Here is a 19,959-nt window from a genome sequence, read left to right as displayed (position 1 = left end):
GCTAATGGGATTTTGTTGAGATAAACTTCTTAGTCTCTTCTGGTAGTATTTGTTGTATGTTAGATAAAAGTTATATATGCACTGATGTTGGAAGATATTACCAATTCCCTTGTTCCTTATCACTGCTTTATTTTCCTTCCTCAGTGCCAGTGATTCTGGCTTCATATCCCACTTCACCCATGCCCCTGCATTTTTTTCCTGTTTTTTCCATGTTTGTTCACTCTTCTCCACTCACTTTCCTTCCTTTCACAGGGCTGTACCCTGACTGAAGTCTTTCTCACCTCTCACCTTTAGCAATTGCAAGGAATTTTGAGTGACCAATAAAGGGCAGTTTCCCTAGTGCTACTTTCTCTTTCTTAATCTTGATCTCTTTATCCCTAATGATTTTTTTTAAACTGAAGCTGAGGTAATAACAGAGGGTTTGTGACCTGATGGAGGGATGTGTGCAATTTATTTTCAAGTAATGTAGTCCTGCAGTCAGTAAATATTCTGGCTCCAAAAGAAGGTGGTCAAATACATCAAGAATAGTAGATAAAAAGAAGATGACATTAATGTTCCTCTGTCAATGCTTTTAAATTTCAGAATCTGAGTCTTTTTCAGAAGTAAGGTAAATGAAATGAAACTTTACTGAATACGTTCAGAGCACTAAATTATCATCTGCATAGATCGTAGGAGGTTAGGAAATCCATTCCTTGCCTTTTCTCTCATGCAGTGTATCAAAGGTCAAGATTTAACTCCAATTCCTGTATTGTGGTACAAGTGACAGAGCACCTGGATGGAATTGCTGTCTGGATGCAATTAGTTTAACTTGTTGACATACAAAGTTGCAGTTCTTTAGCTTGCTTCCAATCTAGCAACAATGCCAACACTTGATGCAGAAAATGGACACTATATTCCTGAAGTGATACTGATGGTTTATTGAAATGTGCCATCTGCTCTTAACTGGTTCATTGAAGCCAAAAGGGGTAGGATGTAAAGCATTTTAACTGCTAATTTACATCAGCTCCAGCTCCAAATGGAGTTTGTATTATTTCAAAACCTGGTTGTTAAAACTGCTGAGATTTAAATCTCTGCTAAAAAGTTTTGGGACCTGTTAGCCTGAGCTCCTTCAGCACTCCTGAATGTCGGCAAGAGTCAGAAACCCAAACTTGACACAGCTGTAAAAACACACGGAGAGCCTGTGGCCTCAGCAAATTCTACTGGTGCAGGCATATTTCAGATATAAATTTTACTCTGCTGTCCCTAGTACTAATGAAGTCAGTCTCTTTTGGTGGGTTTGCAGCCAGGTGTGTCCAGTTCTGTGGCTAACCAGTGCTCTTTACTTAATTTTTCCACTAGTGACATTTCTATCAAACTTTAAAAACAAACAGAAAAATTGGCTTGATGCAATGGCTCCAAGTGTTAATAGTAACATTAGGCTGGGTAAAAGACTTCCTTTGGATCCTGCTTTGCCAGAGATCTCCACCTCGTGGCTTGCAGGGAATAGCTTTATACTGTGCAAACTGGCAGCTGCCTCATCAGTTTGGAAAGGGAATTCTCTCAGGACTAGACATTGCTGCTATTTTATCCCTAAGGGAGTTCTGGAGCCACCTGAGTATTAACCTGGCTGATCTCAGTACTGTGCTTTAGTAACTCTGTGGATTTAAAAGCTGTTACAAGTTTAAGTGTATTTTAATACCCTTAGATGAAGCTGCAGAGTTGATCAGAAGGACATGTAGGTGTCCCCTGGAACGAGATTTCAGCTGATAACAGGACAAGAGGTATGAGGGTTAAATAAATAAAGAAATTATAGACTTTCAACCACTCAAAAAATCCCAAACCAAAAAAACCCAAACACCCCTTCCTCCTCCAAGCATCCCACACTAATACTTGTGGGTGCAAATCCTGTAGTATCTTAGGAAGATCCATCAGGCTTTATTCCAATACTTGTAACTGGTTGTAGGTTCACTTCACCTGCCTTGATCGTGTGTGTTGTGGTGGCATTCTGCTGCTGAAGAATTAAAGTTGTTTTCAGTGCAAAATGACAATTCATTTTATAATGAATAAATGTTCTAAAAGAGATAAGACTAGGAGGGGCTGTCCAGCCCAGTGTGCCAAACCTGTTTTAATTTATCATAATCTCACTTTCCTGTTTTCCCACCAGACCACTTAGACTCCTACCCCCTTTTTTTTCCAGGAACACATCTAGGTGTCTTTTGAATTCATTTATTGGCTCTGCTGTGTGTTGCACAATACAGCCTTTGTTACACTTTTAGCTAGAGCGGTTTGTACCCAGTGACCCATAATTTGCTCTCAATTACACTCATGTACATCTGAAGTAACAGCATCAGAATCGATACATGTAACTGAGAGCTGAAATTGGCTTGGGAACTTGAACACCATTTTCTGTCTTGATACTCTTTCCACAATTAAAATATTTCAGTTTATTAATAATGCCAATTTACTTTACAGTAGCTGCAGATCCTGAACTCAGTTTAATTCTGTATAAGTTATTCTTACTGTGGAGAACAGAAAGTTTGACCCTTGTAACTAAACACTCAGAAGGCATGGTTGGAGTGAGACCAGTAAGTTGTAGAAGGGCTTTAGAGGATGAGAGGACAGGGTGTAAAATTGATACCATTTTAAAATAGAACTTGATCTTTGTATGAATTGAAGTGGGAAGCTGCTGTACTGCGATGTTGAGGGGTCCTTTCCAGGCCTGTCTCTGAAATCTGATGGGAAGTCACGGAGTCTATTTTGGATGCACAGGAGAGAAACTACATTTTTGAGAGAGATTGGGGCAGAAGGGAAGTGGGTGCAGTATTTTGGGGCTGGAATGGGTAGTTGGGATGAAGGGAATATACTGAAGCGAAATATTGCAGTGAAGGTACTGATTTTGTTTGAGGAAATGGACTGGGGAGAGGATAGTGTTCAGTACAGGTAAAAAAGGTTTTTAAAAACCTATAAAACTAAAGAAGAGAAGTTTGAGTTTTAAATTATCTATATATTTTTTGAAATGCTTTACTAGGACTTTTTAAGGAGAAAGATGTTATATTTTTTGGTAACCACTTAGAAGATATAAAATCTCACCAGTTTCTAGTGTTCCCTTTTATAAAAAGCAAAGAAACTAAACCCTTGCCAAAGCAGTGAGATACAAAATTGGTCTGTATGGTTTTTGTGGGGTTTTTTAATAGGATGCCAGACACTGTATGATTAGCTGAAGTTACTGTTTCAAGAACATCATCAAAAAAAGTTCATTGACCCTTGAAATTTTCTCAAAGAGCTTGAGAGTTCACAGTAAGTTTCCAGTGCTTTGTCATTTCATAAATGAATAATAGTAGCAGGTACTTTTCCAGAGTAAATTTGATTCTGGAAATCTTAATAACTTAAATATGTAGGACAGTGCATGAATGTGGAATTTTACCTTGAATTATCTCAACTGTGATGATGTCTGAAACAAACAGTAATGATGCAAATTAGCTTTACCAGCACACGGAGTTTTGAAATAGGGGTCTCTTTCTCAGGTTGCTTTTGATGTGGTTGTTCTAGAGACAGCATCTGTGGAACCAACACACCTGGGTGAAATGTTTGGGCCATGCTGACGATGCCTGGTATTGAAATAAAGATACAATAAATGCTTGGGTTCTTTTCAGCTGGCCTGCCCCAGTTTTCTGGCATAAAAAAATCAATTCTGGCATAAAAAAATCAATTTAAATTTCCCAGATGTGTTGGATCCTGTTACTGTAAGGTGGTGTCCTTGGCCTGTTCTGTGCCTTGCTAGAGTGCCTGCAGGAATTACACTGGAAGCTGCCTTGTGGCACCTTTGCTAGAGGTACCTTTTTTTTCAGTATTACGTATTTTTTCAGTATTATATTACTCTATGTCCATTATATAGGGAAAGGTTCTTCTCCCAGAATGTGCTTTTAAGCTCCTTCATAAAAACAGAAATAATACCAAGACCAGTGTCCTAAATCAAACCAAACAAACCATTGAGAGGTTCTCTGTTGTCCCCATAGATTTTAATCACCTTGTTGCTTGTGGTTTTCACTGCAGAAAGTCACTGACATCTTCTGCTTCCACTTCAGCAGTGAGTCTTGTGTTTTCTTGTTAGAGCTTGGTTTAGCTTTTGCTTCCATTTTCTGAGTTCCCTGGCCCGTTTTATCCATTTGCAGAACTGACAGCTCTTTGAAACCCCTTTTTTTTTTTGACTGCTTTTGCCAACTGCTCCCACAGATAATTATCAGGAAGTGCAAGTGCAATCCCCTCAGTAATCCCAGTGCCTGCTTCCACACTTGCTCACTCCTCTGATTTCTTTTACAACCCTAGTATAAGCAACAGCAGAGGATACTTTTGTACACATCTAGGGAAGCTCAGGTGCTTTTCTGTTTTCCATCCTGGTCTGAGAATCTCAGTGGATTCTATTCCTTTGTGTGTCCTCAGTTGTCTCTTTCTCTTTTCTTTCTGGTCTTACACAGCACTTGCTTTATCTCTATTAACTAGTTAATTACCATTACACTTCTGTAAGAGCTTGAATTTTGTTATTTCATTCAAAGGTCAGGAAATAATGCCAAAACTTAAAAGTTTTGACCTAAATACCAGCATATCTAATCTTAGAGATCTCTCTTTGTCGCTAGCAAAGTGTGCATCATGTTGACTTTCAAGTTAGTCCGGAGGCCTTGGGGCCAGGAGAATAAGTGCACATAAAAAGGGACATTTTTATGGTTGGGATGTCGTGGGTGAGAGATGGGGTCAGTACAATCTTGGTCAATGTGAAATGAGCAACCCTGGTCTAAATGGGTTTTCACAGAGCTTGGGCATCCAGAAGGATCTGGCAGGGAACAGAAGGCAGGCCTGGTGCAGTGGTTTTAGGGGGTGTCCCCATAGCTATGGAGTAATTTCTCACTGATGCTGAGTACCAGCAGTTCTGTTGGAGATGCTGTTTGAAGACTTCATTTTTTAAAAGTGGGGAAGTGGCAGAGCCCCTGTAATTGGTGGAAACACACGATTAAAGCCCCAGAGGACAGAGCCAGGTACCAAGGAGCTTAAAAATAAAGTGTCTTCTTGAAAGCATCCTGAATTTGCCCATTTGTATTTTCTGTTTTATGATGTCCTTGCAGAAAGGAAGATAACCACTATATAGGTTTAATCCACATTATTCAGGAACCTGTGTAAGGAAGATCCTGGCTTCTTAAAATCCTTGCCCATGCTTTTAGGATCTTCTGGAAGTTTACTTATTCACAGCAGCATTGAGTCTGAATGAAATGCAGAAGTAAGATGGAAAACTCACAATATCTTACCATGCAGCATTTTCATAGTTCACTTTCCTCCTCTGCCTTTTACTTGAGGGCAGAAGTAGGGTAGAGAAATAATTTTTGTTCTCTTCTGAAAGGTTACAGTAATAAAGAAACTCTTGTTAACATCAGAGTATATGGCAGGCAGGAGTTTTCACAGTCTGGCATTGTTTATTTTACCAGCAATTTGGAACCTTCTGCACTCTTAAAATATTGGCAAGAAAATATTTAACTGTTAACTGTTCTGTGGCCTGCGTGTGTTTGAAGCCCTGGGGAGGAGGAATGCTTGGGGAAATCGGGTTTTTCTCAGCTTATGATTGAAACCAGAAGGTGCAGAATATTGGTAGAAGGTGAAAGCAATGTGACTTCAAATTAGAATTTTACCCAAATGTGGAACTGATGGGAGAATGTCAAACAGGTCACGTATGAGCAGGGTCCTGCTAGGAGAGAGTGGGAAGGCTGATGGAGCAAACACAAATCAGCCAGTCTGCCAGGCACTACAGAAATGAATTTTAAAAGGTGATACTAATTGTGAGTATTTGCATTTGTCCTGGCTTCAGTCACTGGATAAAGGTTGTAACAGTAAGGATTAGGTTGGTCAATTGCTGACTAATTGTATGGACTCTAGCAATTGTCACTCCATTTGAAATGAAATAAACATTTTTTTGGACAGGTTTTTTAGGAGAGGAGATGGGTGCCTTGCTGTTCCCCTCCAACAGCAGCTTGTTCTGGTCCCAAATTCTTGGAGAAAGAATGTTTTTTTGTGTTCTTACTATTTTTCCCCTAGGGGTGGATGACCTATTTGGTATGAGCAGGATCATTCTTGCTCATATTACTACATAAAATGTAGCCTCTTCCCATGAGGGTATTAAAGGCTATGGTAAAGGCAGCAATTTTTTAATTGCACTAGCACTTTTCAGGTGAAATTCCTGCCAAGTCAGCAAAGTGACCTGATGTCTGGTGTCCAGGATCATCTAATGAGCTGTGCCTGTCTTGATGGAGGTCAGGGCAGGAAAGAATAGAGACCCAGGCAGGAGAGATACCAGCCAGTCTCTGCAAAGGTCAGCAAAAAATGGACAAAACTGAACATGCTCAGAACTCCTGCCGCTGTCAGATGAAGATCCAGTGTGTGCTGTGGCTGCCAATGACCAGAGATATTTGGGATAAAGGATAAGAAACAGAATTGTGGGTCAGTTCCTTCTGGTGTATTCTCCTGGCATTTACTAACAGGTAACCCGAGAGCTGCACAGGGACTGCTGTGTCCGGGATCGCTGACAGAAATCCTCCAGGAATGTGCAGGCCTTTTGTTACCTCTTCCATATTTTTTGCTCTTTAATGCCCTGTGGCAGTAACTTCTGCCTCTTTAAATTCATTGCATGAGAAAGCACCTGAATTTTGGAGCATTATTTGGTCATTTCATCAGATTCCTTTCTACATCTTTTTTAATGAGAAACAGTGGACAATAATTCCTTGTTTATCTGCTTGATACCGCTCATGATTTTACCTCTCCACCATCTTCTTCTTCATTTCACCCTGAATATAACGAGTGTTTCCTCATATGTCTCATTGTGTCATCATGGACTTTTCTATGTGGTTTCCACTACTTTTAGATGTGTTCTGAGATTAAAAGGTAACAATTACGTGCAGCATTTTATATGCAGGTACATTGTGGATTTATGGCAGAATAGGGTTCCTCTTTTGGTTTATATTCCTTTCATTATAATGCCTAAAATTTATTTATCTTTTTCTTCACTACTGAATTGTTGAACTTAGTTCAATGGATTTAGTAAAATGGATTTTAAAGATCCATTTCCAAACTGTAGCTGCCAGATGTGTGCACATTGTTAAATAGGTTTTATGAATTACTTTTTTTAACACCTACTACTCGTACCTTTATCAGCACTGAATATCACTGGTCATAAGTATCTGTGATTTTTATTTTCATTTACTGTATTTTCTACTAATTTGTACTTGCCTGTTTCTGCTGAAGTACTTTTCAGAATGGATGCCACCTTTCCTGTCTCTGCAGCCCTGTTAATGTTAGCTAATGTGTTTTACTTAGTTTAGTACTTAATAATCCCTGGAATTTTGTTGCTCCTGACTTTTTTAAAGTTACCTGAAGCCTTTCACTATGGGCAGATCATATCACCTGGAATATGATGGACTGGGAGTGTCCAAGGCCAGGTTGGACAGGGCTTGGAGCAACCTGGTCTGGTGGAAGGTGTCCCTGCCCATGGCAGGGGGTGGAAATGGATGGGATTGAAGGTCCCTTCCATTCCAAACGAGTGTGGGATCCTTCTCTGACTCTCAGAATCCTGAGTGCTGTGAGAAGGTGATGGAGCAATGAGTATTCACTGCCTGATCCTGTGGAAGGACTGGGCCAGCAGATGAAACCAGCAGGAGCCAGTTTCAGGGGGAACAGACCAGGGTGCTTCTTGCTGAAGCACATGGTGGGTGCAGAAAGTTCGCTGGACATAGAGACCTTTTGGAGGTTACTCTCTAAACAAGCAGCAAAAGTTGGGAGGTATCCTGAGCTGAAATTGGTTGGGAGAATCCTTGGAGGAAGTAGGTACCATCTTTTGTAGGGTTTGACCTTTTCTCAGGGATTCTGGCTGCTGTTGAAGGCAGGATATGCTGGTAGCTGGCCCCTTGGTCTGATCAGTGTTCCTGGTGTGTGACACTTTATGACAGTCCCTGAGGTTTGTCTAAGTGAGGAGCTGGAGCTTTACAGGATCTCTGTGAGTGCTCATGGTGCATGTTTAACTTAATGATTTATCTACCTTTACTACTGTCTTCTTCAAGTGCCTCTTTTAAACTTGGTTGTGAAATTTCCTTTATCAGTTTTTCAGGTTGAATTCCTGATTCTGGTGTGTTCAGAAACACGTTGGTGATTAGCTTTAGGCTTGTAGCAACTAGTTTTTTCAAGAGGCATTACAGGAAAATCCCTTGACAACTGCTTACCTTACAGAGAATCAGCACAACTTGACAGAGCACAGCAATTTGACCTCTTTTCCCTGATCCTTCTCTTGAGAGGTTGTCAGTGAGCTCTGCCAGCCACATTCTGTAGGGAAGCAGGAATTTGGAATAAGCCATTGAATACAGTTCAGATTGTACTGTGATCTCCTCTGCATCTGTAACTGGTACCATGGCAGAGCTTCCAAATTAATAAACTGCAAGATAGGAACAAAGCTCATTTTCTGGGTAGCAGATAGGTAGCTGTGAGCATTTGTTTTTGCTGAAAGATGTAGGTAATATTGTATAACTTGCTTTTCTGTGTCTGCTTGGAATAAACTTCCTCTGAGGAGCCTTATTGATGATTGCACAATTGTTATGAAGGTAGAAGAGCACGAACAACTTTTTCCATTAACATGTTGTTTTTGTGGATTGAAGATTTTGGCAGGAGCTGGTTCTGCTGCGACCTAACATTTAGCTTTTGTCTAAGTTAAAAGAATATTAGAGTAGGTTATCGCTGAATACCGAAGAAGGCTTTAAAGATTGTTCTCTGAAGTTAATGATTATGGAGGTGTATTACAAAATTACTTCAAATTTAAAAAATAGAGAATTTATCAGAAGAGTTATTATTTAAAGCATACAGGACTCAAGCTGTGGCTAATTACAAGCAGTGATATGCTTTGCAGACAAAGTAGCAGAGCATTTAATAAAAAGCTCAAAAATTGAAGATTGGAAAAATAATTTCTTCGATATCTTTGTCATTTCACAAGTATGTGCCTGAAGGAACTGGCCCCTTGCTACAGAAATCTTCCTCATCTGTTTTATTAATTTAATCTTTTTGATCCTAGCTACAGTCTCAATAATTTCAAAATTACTGTCCTGCAAGCAGGAGTGATGTTATAGGATGAAATAAAAGGGCTGCATTTGCCCACTTAATGTCATGTGTGTTTTAACAGTGTTTTGAGCAAGCACTCAAAAAAGCCCATACATAAGTGCTTATGTATTATTTATAAATAACATAAACCATATTACAAGTAATTCTGTCCAATTGCAACTTGAGAGAAGGGGCATAAAAAAGCCTAAATATTTGTGGAATAACATTTTTTATCATGAAAGATCAGTCCTGTATCTCCTTCAGGATTGCTGATATTCCTGCTCCAGCAGTCAGAAGTGTCAGTGAGAGTGGTTGATGTTTATGGCAGCGGAGCTGCAGAAGTCCCCAGAGTGGACTCAGCCATGACAGCATGAGTGTACTCAGACCTGTGGAACTTGTTTTGCACAAGGGATGGATTAATTTTTACTGTATCAGCATAAACCACTACTTTGCTGTTGCAACTTTGACCCCTCCAGGAGTGTGCTGCTGACGTGGTGTGACAGTGCACCTGGAAGAGCCTAGTCTTAGTTTGAAAAGATGACTGTGCCAACACATCCGTTGTGTACAGGTACAGGAGCAAACACATTGTACAGAAGAGGCTATTTATTCTAGCAGGAATGGTATAATGAGAATGAGGGGGTGGAAACCCAAGCCAGAAAATTCAAATATTAAATGAGATACACATGTTCAACTGTGAGGGTGATATGCTTTAGCCAAACACAACTTAGTGAGCTTAGTACAGGGGGAACTCGGTGAAGTGTAATGGTCTGTGATATGCAGAGGGTCAGGTTCTATGATCTAATCATTTCTTCTGGCTGAAATCTCTTCATAAAAAAGTCTAGTTCAAGCATAACGTACAGCCTAAAGAGAGGAATTGCTGCCTGGAATTCAATGACTAGTGCTTGTACGAGGCAGTTAGAAGTGCCCCTTCTGGCTTTATAGTCTATGGAAGGATTAATGTGTTAAAGTAGCTTAAGGGTGCAACACATGCTGGCAAAAGCTGAAGCAGAAAGAAACTCCTGTTGCAGTGCTCTCAGTGCAGCCTGTTGGCCATCCCAGCTTGGGCAGCGCTGGCAGGACACAGGTGTGCAGTGACACTGCCAGGGATCCCGTGTGCTGCACCTTGGCGGCCCTGGGCTCATCCTTGGGCTGATGGCTCTGAGCAGGCAGAGCACATCAGAGCTCATGGAGTCATAGAATTGTTAAGATGGGGAAACACATTTCAGATCATCTGGTCACCATCAGTCAATCCAACACCACCACCCCCATGTTCACCATTAAACCACGTCCTCAACTGCCACACCCACACGTTTTTGAACCAGGGATGGTGACCCCACCACTGCCCTGGGAAACCTGTGCCAATGTTTTAAAACTCTTTCTGTTGTTTCTTTTCCCTCATATCCATTCTAAACCTCTCCTCACACAATTTGAAGCCGTTCCTCTTGTCCTGCCATTTGTTACCTTCCAGTCTGTGCACACTGATCCTACTCTGCACCATGAGCCAAAGCAAGTGGGGAGAAGGAGGAGATTCATTACCAAAGGACGCTCTTGATCCATCACAGGACACTGATATGGACTTATTCTAGAGCAGCATTCACTTTAAATACCATGTCCACGTGTTAGGTCTTTTGCTACGTGTCCAGCAGTACAGGAGAGCAGTATGCTCTTACCTCCCTAGAAATCCTCTTAGAATACAAAACCTTCTGTGAGAGTTGGTGCTGTCACTTGTCTGCTGCAGTCACCCTCAGCATGTGGCTGTTGGATGATGCACATGAACTCGCTGAGGCTGAAGACGGTTTCTTCACTGTGACATGGAAAATCCAGCAGCTGCTTGCTGCAGTTGTCCCCCAGGCAGAACGTGGGCTCATGGAGCCTTTCAGAGAACAGTTGTGACATGCAGCAGGAAGATAATGTTAGCTGTACATTTCCTTGTTTCAGAGGTCTTGTAAAGGTGAGATGTGTACCAAAAATGGGTTCCTTGTTTTGAACTAACATAGTCCTGTGTCCTGCAGGCCATAGCACATAAATCTGTCCAGTGACAGCTCTGCACTGGGCTGTTCCAAGGAAGGCAAAGGGGCAAAGTCCCAAGAAGAGCTCCAGATGTTACTGATTTTTTCCTTGTTATTAGCAATTACTCACTTGAAATTCTCTAGCAGTTTTTCTTCTTAATAACAAACTGTGGAAGAGTCAGCAGAATCATGACCAGTCAGATCCTGAAACTGCCCAGTGGTAAGAACTTGTACGAGCTTCAAAAGAGGAAGCGCTTCCAGCAAACACTGATTTGGATTTGCTCATTTTTCTTGATTTATAAAGAAGGGATTTTTCCTTCAATGTTTATACTTGACCAATGCCAGTTGTATTCTTCAGAAACTGCAATATACCTTCATTTCATTGCCTAAGATACAGCTCCATCCCCAAACTCAGATTTTATATCTGAAACTGTCTTTTAAGATGTATTTATTGCCATGTTTGTTTAACTTGGTTATCTCCTTCATCGATCTGTTTCTTGCTAACTTAAAGCTGCTGCTCTTTGTTTTTAGTAGGGAAAGCTGCTTCCCCAGGGATGTATGGTCCAGGACTTGTCTCTGTAATGGGACTATTTGTTTTCTTTGCCCCTTGCAGTTGCCTGCTGTAACATTTGTAGTATGTGTTAAGTAATCCTTGAGGTAACATTTTTATTATGTCATAAAAAGTGCGTGGCAAATATATAATAACTCATGGAATTTGTTTGTTTAAAATGGAAGGATAATTTATTGAGTGTGTTACATGAGACCTGCTCCCCCTTATTAGAGCTGTAGAAGTGCAGCTTATTTAGAAGTATGTTCTATTGAGAAAAACCACGATCTCTGACATGCATAGAAGGTTTGAGCATGGTTGGGTAGAAATGACATCATAGTTTATGTACTCAATAAAAATTTAATTAAGTCATTACAGAAGTTGCAGTCATCATTTAACCCTCTAATTTCTTATGTTTAGTTCTTTTTTTAAACATTTAGTAATAACCAGTCTCCAAATCTTGATAGCCTATAAAGTATCTGCATGAATTTTAATAGTTTATATTAATGGAAAAATATGAGTAACTGACATAAAAGGAATTTTCCTTGTGTTTGCACTATGTGCATTTCTATAAAAATCAGATAAAAAAAGACAGTGGTTTAAGGGAAGAGTATATGAACTGGAAATTTGTTCACTTGGCAGAAACTAACTCATATTTCGATAGAAAAGCTGCTGTGTAATTGCCAAGGTGAATACTTGTAAGGATACTGAGAGAGTATTCAGGACAAGGGGTTCCCAGTGTGGTGGGTGTGATGGGCTGGTGTCTTGTGTGTAAATCCTGTCTCTGCAAAGTGCAGTGTCACACCTGAGTGTCCTGCTGGCGTGCAGGGCTGATGCACCTTGTCATTTGTACTTCTGGAGCGTGTGAGAGCTGTGGAAAAGAAATGCTTTGTGTCTCTTGGATCCCTCCTGGCAGTCACTACAGAGAAGAAGCTTTACCAAAGTGTAGCTGGGCCCTTGGGAGAGGAACTGCATCACTTTGTTGGTAGAAGTAACGAGTCCAGGCAAGAGGGACAGACAGTGTGGATGAGGGAGATGTACAGGAGGCATTTCAGCCATCCCTCTGCACCCAGCGGTTGGTCAGTCCCATTTTAGGCTCACATGGGGTCAGTTCTCATGCCAATGGGTGGCTTAGGCCAACCCAGCAAATACTTAAGCAGTTATTAAATTTAGTTAAAGGTCAGTGTGGAACTTTGACTGAGTCACACTTAGAGCATGGGGAAGGTTGCTGGGTCATCACAGACTGAAAGAAATTTAGTCATAGTCAAAAACTTGTAAGTCTGAGCTGCTAGAGATGCCGGAGAGGCAGAATTCGTGTTCTTGCTGGCTGAGAGTTTGTCTGGACAGTACAGGAGGAGCAGTGGCAGGATGGTGTCTCTGTCTTTAGCATTCCAGTACTTCTTCTGTAGAAGAACATCCAGCCCCGCAGTCTGCGCTTTGGGGAAAAAAAGCTGAAAAACCTTTGAGTTTCTATGGATGAATGAAGGTCTGGAATAACTGCTCAATAGTTAAACTACAGAGGAGTCTCCATGCTCTTGGGCTGTGCTGCCACTGCAAGGGCAGCCTTGGTTCATGCTCCCCCAGCAGCATTTTCTCTGCACTCCTGCAGCTGTTGGCAGAGCTGTTGGCTGGGGATGTTCCTGCCAGTTGTGTACTGAGTAACACCGACCTCAGGTGTGTCAGAATTAACAGAGCTGTATCACAGGGGCTTCCAAAGTGACTGACACTTGCTCGCAGCCAAATCTCAGTGAGGTGGGCTGGGGCACTGGTGGTTCTTTATCCACTCACAGTGAAACTGGGAATATTTTCTCCTCACATCTTCCTTAGAGCCTGTACTGATGGTTTTCTGGTTTGTTTTTCAGATTAATTCTGCTGTTCTAAAAGAAGACTTGAAAAGGATGGTAGAAAATTTCTATGCAGCTCTGTTTGGATACGATGAGGTAAGGTGGCTGTTTTCAGGGAATGTACAACAAATAGACCATCTAATTCCTGAACACAGAATAGTCCAGATGGGTAAAACATTCACTGTCCATTTCTTTGGAGAAATATTATGTTGGGGAAGCAGCCTCGAATGAAAGTTCTTGGAGGAAACCAGAAAGCACAGAGCATATGGATTTAAACCATGGGGTGTGGAAGGTGGGCTGTTCTTTGTGCTGCTTCACCATCCCTGCTTGGCCATCACTAAATCATTTCCTCCCTCTGAATCCTGGTGTACTCAGCTGTACTTTGAAAGCAAAGAGAGGATTTATAGAGTATTTATAGGGAGTTTATGCAAGAATATTAATAGGCAGTACCTAATAATACAGGGAGGCAAAAGCACCACTCTGCACAAAAGTCTGCAGGACTTTCAAGAGGAAAAGACATCATTTTTTTGCTCTAGTGAGTGTTGCTCTTCAGATGCTCTTATTCACATTGTGGTATTATTTTTTTGCGCAGTGATTTGCATTATTAATATACTGTACATGTAACCTCATAGAGTTGTGGACAGTGCTACACATGCAAGGCTTAATCTAGTTTTAAGTATAGCCAGGATGTGTCTGCCTGTGTTTTGTTGACAATCTTTTTGGAAACAAAATGTTTGATTCGATTAAAGATGTGTGGACCTTTTTTTATTTCTAACTGGATATTTTAAAGTCTTTTGCCTTTGGCAAATGTGTCAACAGAAGATGAGAATTATGAGCCTGTGGTGACAACACCACATAATCTAAAAAGACAATAAAAGTTCAAGAGAGTTTGGACAAATAACATTAATGGATGTGGTTCTTGTATAAACCAAAGCTAATATTAGATTTAACTGGAAAAATCTAGATAGTTCTTGATGAGCAAGATTTTTCTCTCATTTAGAATGAAAAGTAAAAAAGCAGAGAAAAATAGCAAACTCCAGACTACTGTTCTGCAATATTGGATTAAATATCCTTTAATTTTTCTTTTTAAAGTATCACAGGCTTCACACATTCCCATGAGGTGCTGCTGCCTTCTCTGTAAGATCACCATTTTTATGGTAAAGATTTCATAACATAGAAATGCAGTTATCAGCTCCGACGTTAGGAATACCCTGACCCAGATTTTTTCCAAATTAACTTGCCAGAAAATTGGTTACAGGCTGCTCTGTAAATTAATTTAAGGCCAGGGTTGTTTTTCCATTCTGGGAAAGAGTGATGTTGCTGCCTTTCCATGTGCAGAGCCCATGGCAGCTGTGGGCTCTGGGACAGGTGCTGTGGCCGGGGGCCAAATACACAAATGGGGGTGTCTTGTGTTCAAACCTTCTTCATGTGCAGTTTTTAATCCCCCTCTGTACTTCCCTTTAGGGAATCTTGTCTGATGATCATGTTCTGGCAGCAGCTCTTTGGAGAAACCTTTTTAACAGGAACTGTGATGACCCTCGGCACCTGGAGTTGCTTGTTGAGTATGTGCGCAAACAGGTACAGCCCCACTCTGCTCAGCCTCTGCTTCAGGACGTGCAGTGCTTTCTTTTATTGCTTGCATATGCAGCTCAGTTCTCATAAATAAATCTGATTTTAATATTCAGTGATCATTTTTAAGGAGAAGAAGGTAAAAATCTGAAAACTGGATGACATTTATTATAGAGTCGTGGAATGTCCTGAGCTGGAAGGGACCCTCAAGGATCATCCAGCCCAGCTCCAGGCCCTGCACAGACACCCCAACAACCCCACCCTGTGCCTGAGAGCGTTGTCCAAACGCTCCTGGAGCTCTGGCAGCCTCGGGGCCATGCCCATTCCCTGGGGAGCCTGGGCAGTGCCCAGCACCCTCTGGGGGAAGAGCAACCTAACCCTTATATCCAGCCTAACCCTCCCTGACACAGCTCCAGCCCTTCCCTCAGGTCCTGTCCCTGGTCACCAGAGAGAACAGATCATTACTGCAGTTTGATGACAAATGGCTGCAGAGAAATTAAATGGAATATTGAAAGCAATCCTGCTCATCTATTTCTGGAGCCATGCTATGGAGGGGCTTGACAAAATGTTTCAGAAATAGGCTGCAACTTGTAGAATTATTATCAATGTTAGAGAGTTGGGATTCTCTTCACAGTGAAATAGCACATAATTGAGCTTGAAAATTTCTTGGTGACTTTGAGGAAAAGAAGCAAAAGGGTTTGTTTTCCAGAATTCTTTCTGTTTCTTTCAGTTGTTACCTGGAGGAGACAATACTGAGTAGTGTTTGTCCTCTCAGCCCTGAGGGGGTTTGTGAACCAGATCTGTGGGAAATGTTGGTGGGATAGAGTCCATGTGGGCACCAAAGAAAAGGGGTGAGAGGTTATGGAGGAAAAGTGGAGGGTGTTGGACAGGAAGTTGAAGACCAGAACTTTCACAACATCATTCTCTGTAATGTTTCCAATACTATATTCAGCATCAGATAGAGGTATGGAGAGACAGTATTTCAGTGTGTGTCTGAGAAAATGGGAAATAAAGGGCTGAGCTTCCTAAGGGACTGAAGACACTTTGGGAATGCCAGAGAGTTCTTGGGAGGGACTGGCTTAATTTAATGCTGAAGGTTGCTGATGCTCAGTGGTGAGGCTGTAGGAAAGTTTGCTGGGGGCAAACACATATAAAAAACATGTAATTTGGAATAATTTCTTGCCAGATGGGGAATTTGTTGCACTTCTGGATATTCAAGCAAAGGATAGGTCTGAAGCCAATCAGCAGTTGAATAGGAAAGAGTGATCAGGCAGGAAAATGTGGCACATTGGGGAGGAATCAGCACAGGTTCTATGCAGACAGGTCATTCCTGCAGATAAGTTGTGCACTTGGGGAAAACATAGCCAGCTTTACATATGTACCAATGAGCTGTGAACTGTTACCACGCAGGAATGAGGCCTTGAGATTACAATTTTATTATCAAAATGTCAGCTCAGCACTCCATAGAGTTTAAAAAAATGTAAAACAAATACTCAGAACTACTAGGGAAAGAATAAAGGATAAAATAGTGCTGTGGTACCAGCTTTACATCCCCGGTACCCTCATGAGCTGGAATAATGTGTCTGGTTCAGGTGCTGACCATCAGGACAGATAAAATGTTAACTGAAGAAGGCTCAGAGAGGAGCACTAAGGGTGACAGTGAAACAGCTCCTTTATTAGCAGGGAGAAGAATCCCCTGCCTGAGAAAGAAAGGGAGAAAGAATGGGAGACAGCTCTGGGAAATCCCAAAGGCATGTGAAAGGTGAGCAAGGAAGGGTGTTCAGTGACACAGGAATGTGGGGACAGAACGTTGCCACTGTTGGTTGGGGTGCTGCAATTGCGCGTGGGTTCCAAAGCCACTGGCAAAGTTTATGGAAGGAAAGTTTGGCCAGGGCTATTAAATCCACAACCACTTCAGACTCAAAATCTGTGAATTAACAGATTTTGCAAGGGAGGAAAAATGAACAAGGAAAAGAGCATTGTGTGCTGTGTTTAACTCCTCCTGGGGAAGCTGCTGGTGGTGACTGTCAGGAACAGGACATTGTGCTTAGGTGGCTTCCCAGTGTGACCCTCTGTGGCCGTGGGTGCATTCATTCCCCTGTTGAGAAACTCCTTGTTGAATTATCCTTTGTTTCCAATAACACTGTGTACCAGGTTGTCCCCACAGTTTCTTGTGGTTCCTGTCTTTAACAATGGCTATTAGTGGATGCCAGAGGAGAACCTACTGACAGGACAACATGTACTGTGGCCCTGGTCAGCTCTCCCAGCCTTCCTGAGCTAATGGTGGTGGGTTTGCCTTTGACTGATCCTTGAGAGACTTCTCTTTTTTCTTTTCCCCCCATTTCCCATATTTAGGGTGACCAGTGGCAGCAAGTTGACCCTCTGCTGTATGATGAGGGTTTTTTTTTTAAATTTTGCTTACATCACACCTTAAAATTACATTAGATCCCACCTATCTTGCCCAGAGAGGTTGTGGCTGCCCCTGGATCCCTGGAAGTGTTCAAGGCCAGGCTGGACAGGGCTTGGAACAGCCTGGTCTAGTGGAAGGTGTCCCTGCCCATGGCAGGGGGTGGGACTGTGTGGGCTTTAAGGTCCCTTCCAGCCCAAATCATTCTGGGAGTTCTTCTCTTGTGAGGATGAGCATTCATTGCATGTTCGCTTCTTCCAGCTCGTGTGCTTTTATGTGATAAATCCCAGGTGTTCCCTGCTGATCAGGCCATTTTTCTGTAGCTAAAGCCTCATTTGTGTGAAGGATGGGAGCTCTCCGTGGGGTGCTGGTCCAGGCAGTGTCCCCTGCAGTAACCACCAGGAGGATGAAATGACTCAGGGCAGCTTTGCGTGGCTCCTCTTTGCTCTGTTGCCAAACCTTCAGAGGAGGCATTAGCTAAGGCATCAGTGACGCAGGTAACTCCAGAGGATCTGCAGATCCTTATCCTGGCCTTTCCATGACGCTTCGCAGTCGGAAGTGATCTTTTTAGGTCTACCTCACACAACTGGCAGAGTAGGCTGAAATCTCCCTGTTGTGCTTGCATTTTGGAAAGAAAGGTGTTTGTGTAGCTGCTGAAGGAGCTGCCTGGGTGATGGGACACGTGGCAGTGACTTGCTGTGCTTGCAGGTGCAGCACCTGGACGCGCTGAGCGGGGAGGACCTGCTGCTCACGGGCGAGGTGAGCTGGCGGCCGCTGGTGGAGAGCAACGCCCGCAGCATCCTCAAGCCCCTGTCCCCTGTTTACAACGACGAAGGACTCTGAGATCTGCGTGTCAGAACAGCTTGGGAAGCATGCCTGCAAGGGGACTGGGCTGAGGCTGTGTGGTCAGGAAGAAAAGTCTGCTGTTGGAAGGAAAATGTTTCATTAGCTATCCCATCCGTGGTGCCTCAGTAGCCTCCTGGACAGCCGTACTCCTGAATCTTCACCCACAAATAAATGCTCGTTGTTTTAAGAACCTCTGTCCTTTTTATGGCCCTGAGTGGCCCTTGCTGACAAATGGACAGAGCTGCCTTCTGCCTTTAGGAAACCAGGTATTCACCATGATGTAGAGTTCTCTCAAGAAGACATTTCTGTCCCTTGCCTCGTTTAAAGAGCTGCTACTCAGAGACACAGTGGTGTCCTCTGCTCCCTGAATGGTTGTGAAAGCAAATCTGAGCTTTGCATATTTAGATATTAAGTATATATTTTAAATGCCTGATATCAAGATGGAATGGTCCATCTTTGCTTTAGTGGAGTTAAGAATTGCTTTAACAGATTCTGAAGGGTTTTCTGTGAAAATCCCTTTTAGGAACTCTGCTTTGTTGCACAAGGATAAGAGAATGCAAAGAATAATGCACAGTCCCCAGCAATCCTCTGTGACTTTGGCTGTCTTAGGGAGATTAAAGCCCCAGTTGTGGCTGGGCTGTCACTAAATGCTGCCTCAGTACTTGATGTTTCAGTTTGCCTTGCTGATACTTCCACATTCTTTGTAGAATTGTGCTCTAGGAACTCCTTTATGAAAAGAACATCCCTGTTTGTGTCCCTGGGACAGGACTCTGCCATCCTCCATCCCCCAGAGTAGTGGTCCAGGGCTTTTTAGCAAGATCCTTCAACACCAGTGACAACGTTCTATGGCTGTGCAGGCAAATGATGCCAACACAGTAATTAGGGGAGCAGGAGCTGCACTGATGAGACCAGCAGAGGCCAAGGTGCTCTGTGTGGGTGGAAGGTTCACCAGGCTGTTTCCAGGTCAGTGACAAAAACAGTTTTTATTTCTCTCCTGTCCAAAATCCGAGTCAATAATAAATGTCAGTCTGGGTAAAATTGCAGTGTGTTTGTTTTCTGTGCCATGTGTGCTTTTGATAAGAATAAGCCCTATAAAATCAGGATTTATTCCTAATAAAAGTATTAAGCAAAAGTAGAAGATGATAATCCTTAATTTGTGAATTTAATCCTTTATTTTGACTCCTTAGTCTGGTAAAAGTGTAACTGTGCCTGGCTGTGACTGTACTTCCTTCTCAAGTTGCTTTCTTCATAGTGTGTGTGTTGGGGAATATTTGCCATCCCTTCCCCATGTAAAAAGCACTGGGATGCAGCATAGAGGCTCCCAAACACTGCCTTGTGGGTTTGGTTTTTTTAAATCTTCTTTTAGGGAGCCTTCTGTGTATAAAAAAGGCATTTTGGTTTCTTTTTTCCAGGGTGAGCTTCCTCAGTTTAACTTGTTATAAAATGAGTCATGTAAAGAGCCCCTCTCTCTGTGTGAGGTGTATCCCTTCTCTGTGAAAACATTACAGCCCAAACAACTTGCTTGCAGTTTATTTAAGATGCTTTTGTTGAAAGCTGAGCTAAGCAGAGAAACCTCTTATGTGTGAAGTATTATACAGTGTGTGTGAGATAATAACACCTTGTAATTCATTACAGCTGGCT

General features: G+C 42.1%; 1 protein-coding gene across 2 annotated transcripts in view; it reads left to right on the top strand.

Annotated features, from left to right (window-relative positions):
• The window catches only part of LOC121675469 (ubiquinol-cytochrome-c reductase complex assembly factor 1), a 47,200-nt gene extending 27,844 nt beyond the window's left edge, over positions 1-19,356 (top strand). For both annotated transcript variants that reach the window (XM_042050994.1, XM_042050985.1), the window contains 3 exons: positions 13,515-13,592; positions 14,961-15,074; positions 18,181-19,356. In XM_042050994.1, the coding sequence (XP_041906928.1) occupies positions 13,515-13,592; positions 14,961-15,074; positions 18,181-18,315 (327 nt within the window). In that variant the 3' untranslated portion in view covers positions 18,316-19,356. The remainder of the gene's footprint in view (positions 1-13,514; positions 13,593-14,960; positions 15,075-18,180) is intronic.
• Positions 19,357-19,959: the final 603 nt, after the last annotated feature.

The sequence above is a fragment of the Corvus kubaryi genome, unplaced genomic scaffold (genome assembly GCF_017639235.1).
Source record: "Corvus kubaryi isolate FWS band 111438036 unplaced genomic scaffold, C.kubaryi_AGA036_p1.0 134, whole genome shotgun sequence".
In the NCBI taxonomy this organism is placed as follows: Eukaryota; Metazoa; Chordata; class Aves; order Passeriformes; family Corvidae; genus Corvus; species Corvus kubaryi.
This window is presented reverse-complemented; position numbering and strand designations above follow the sequence as displayed.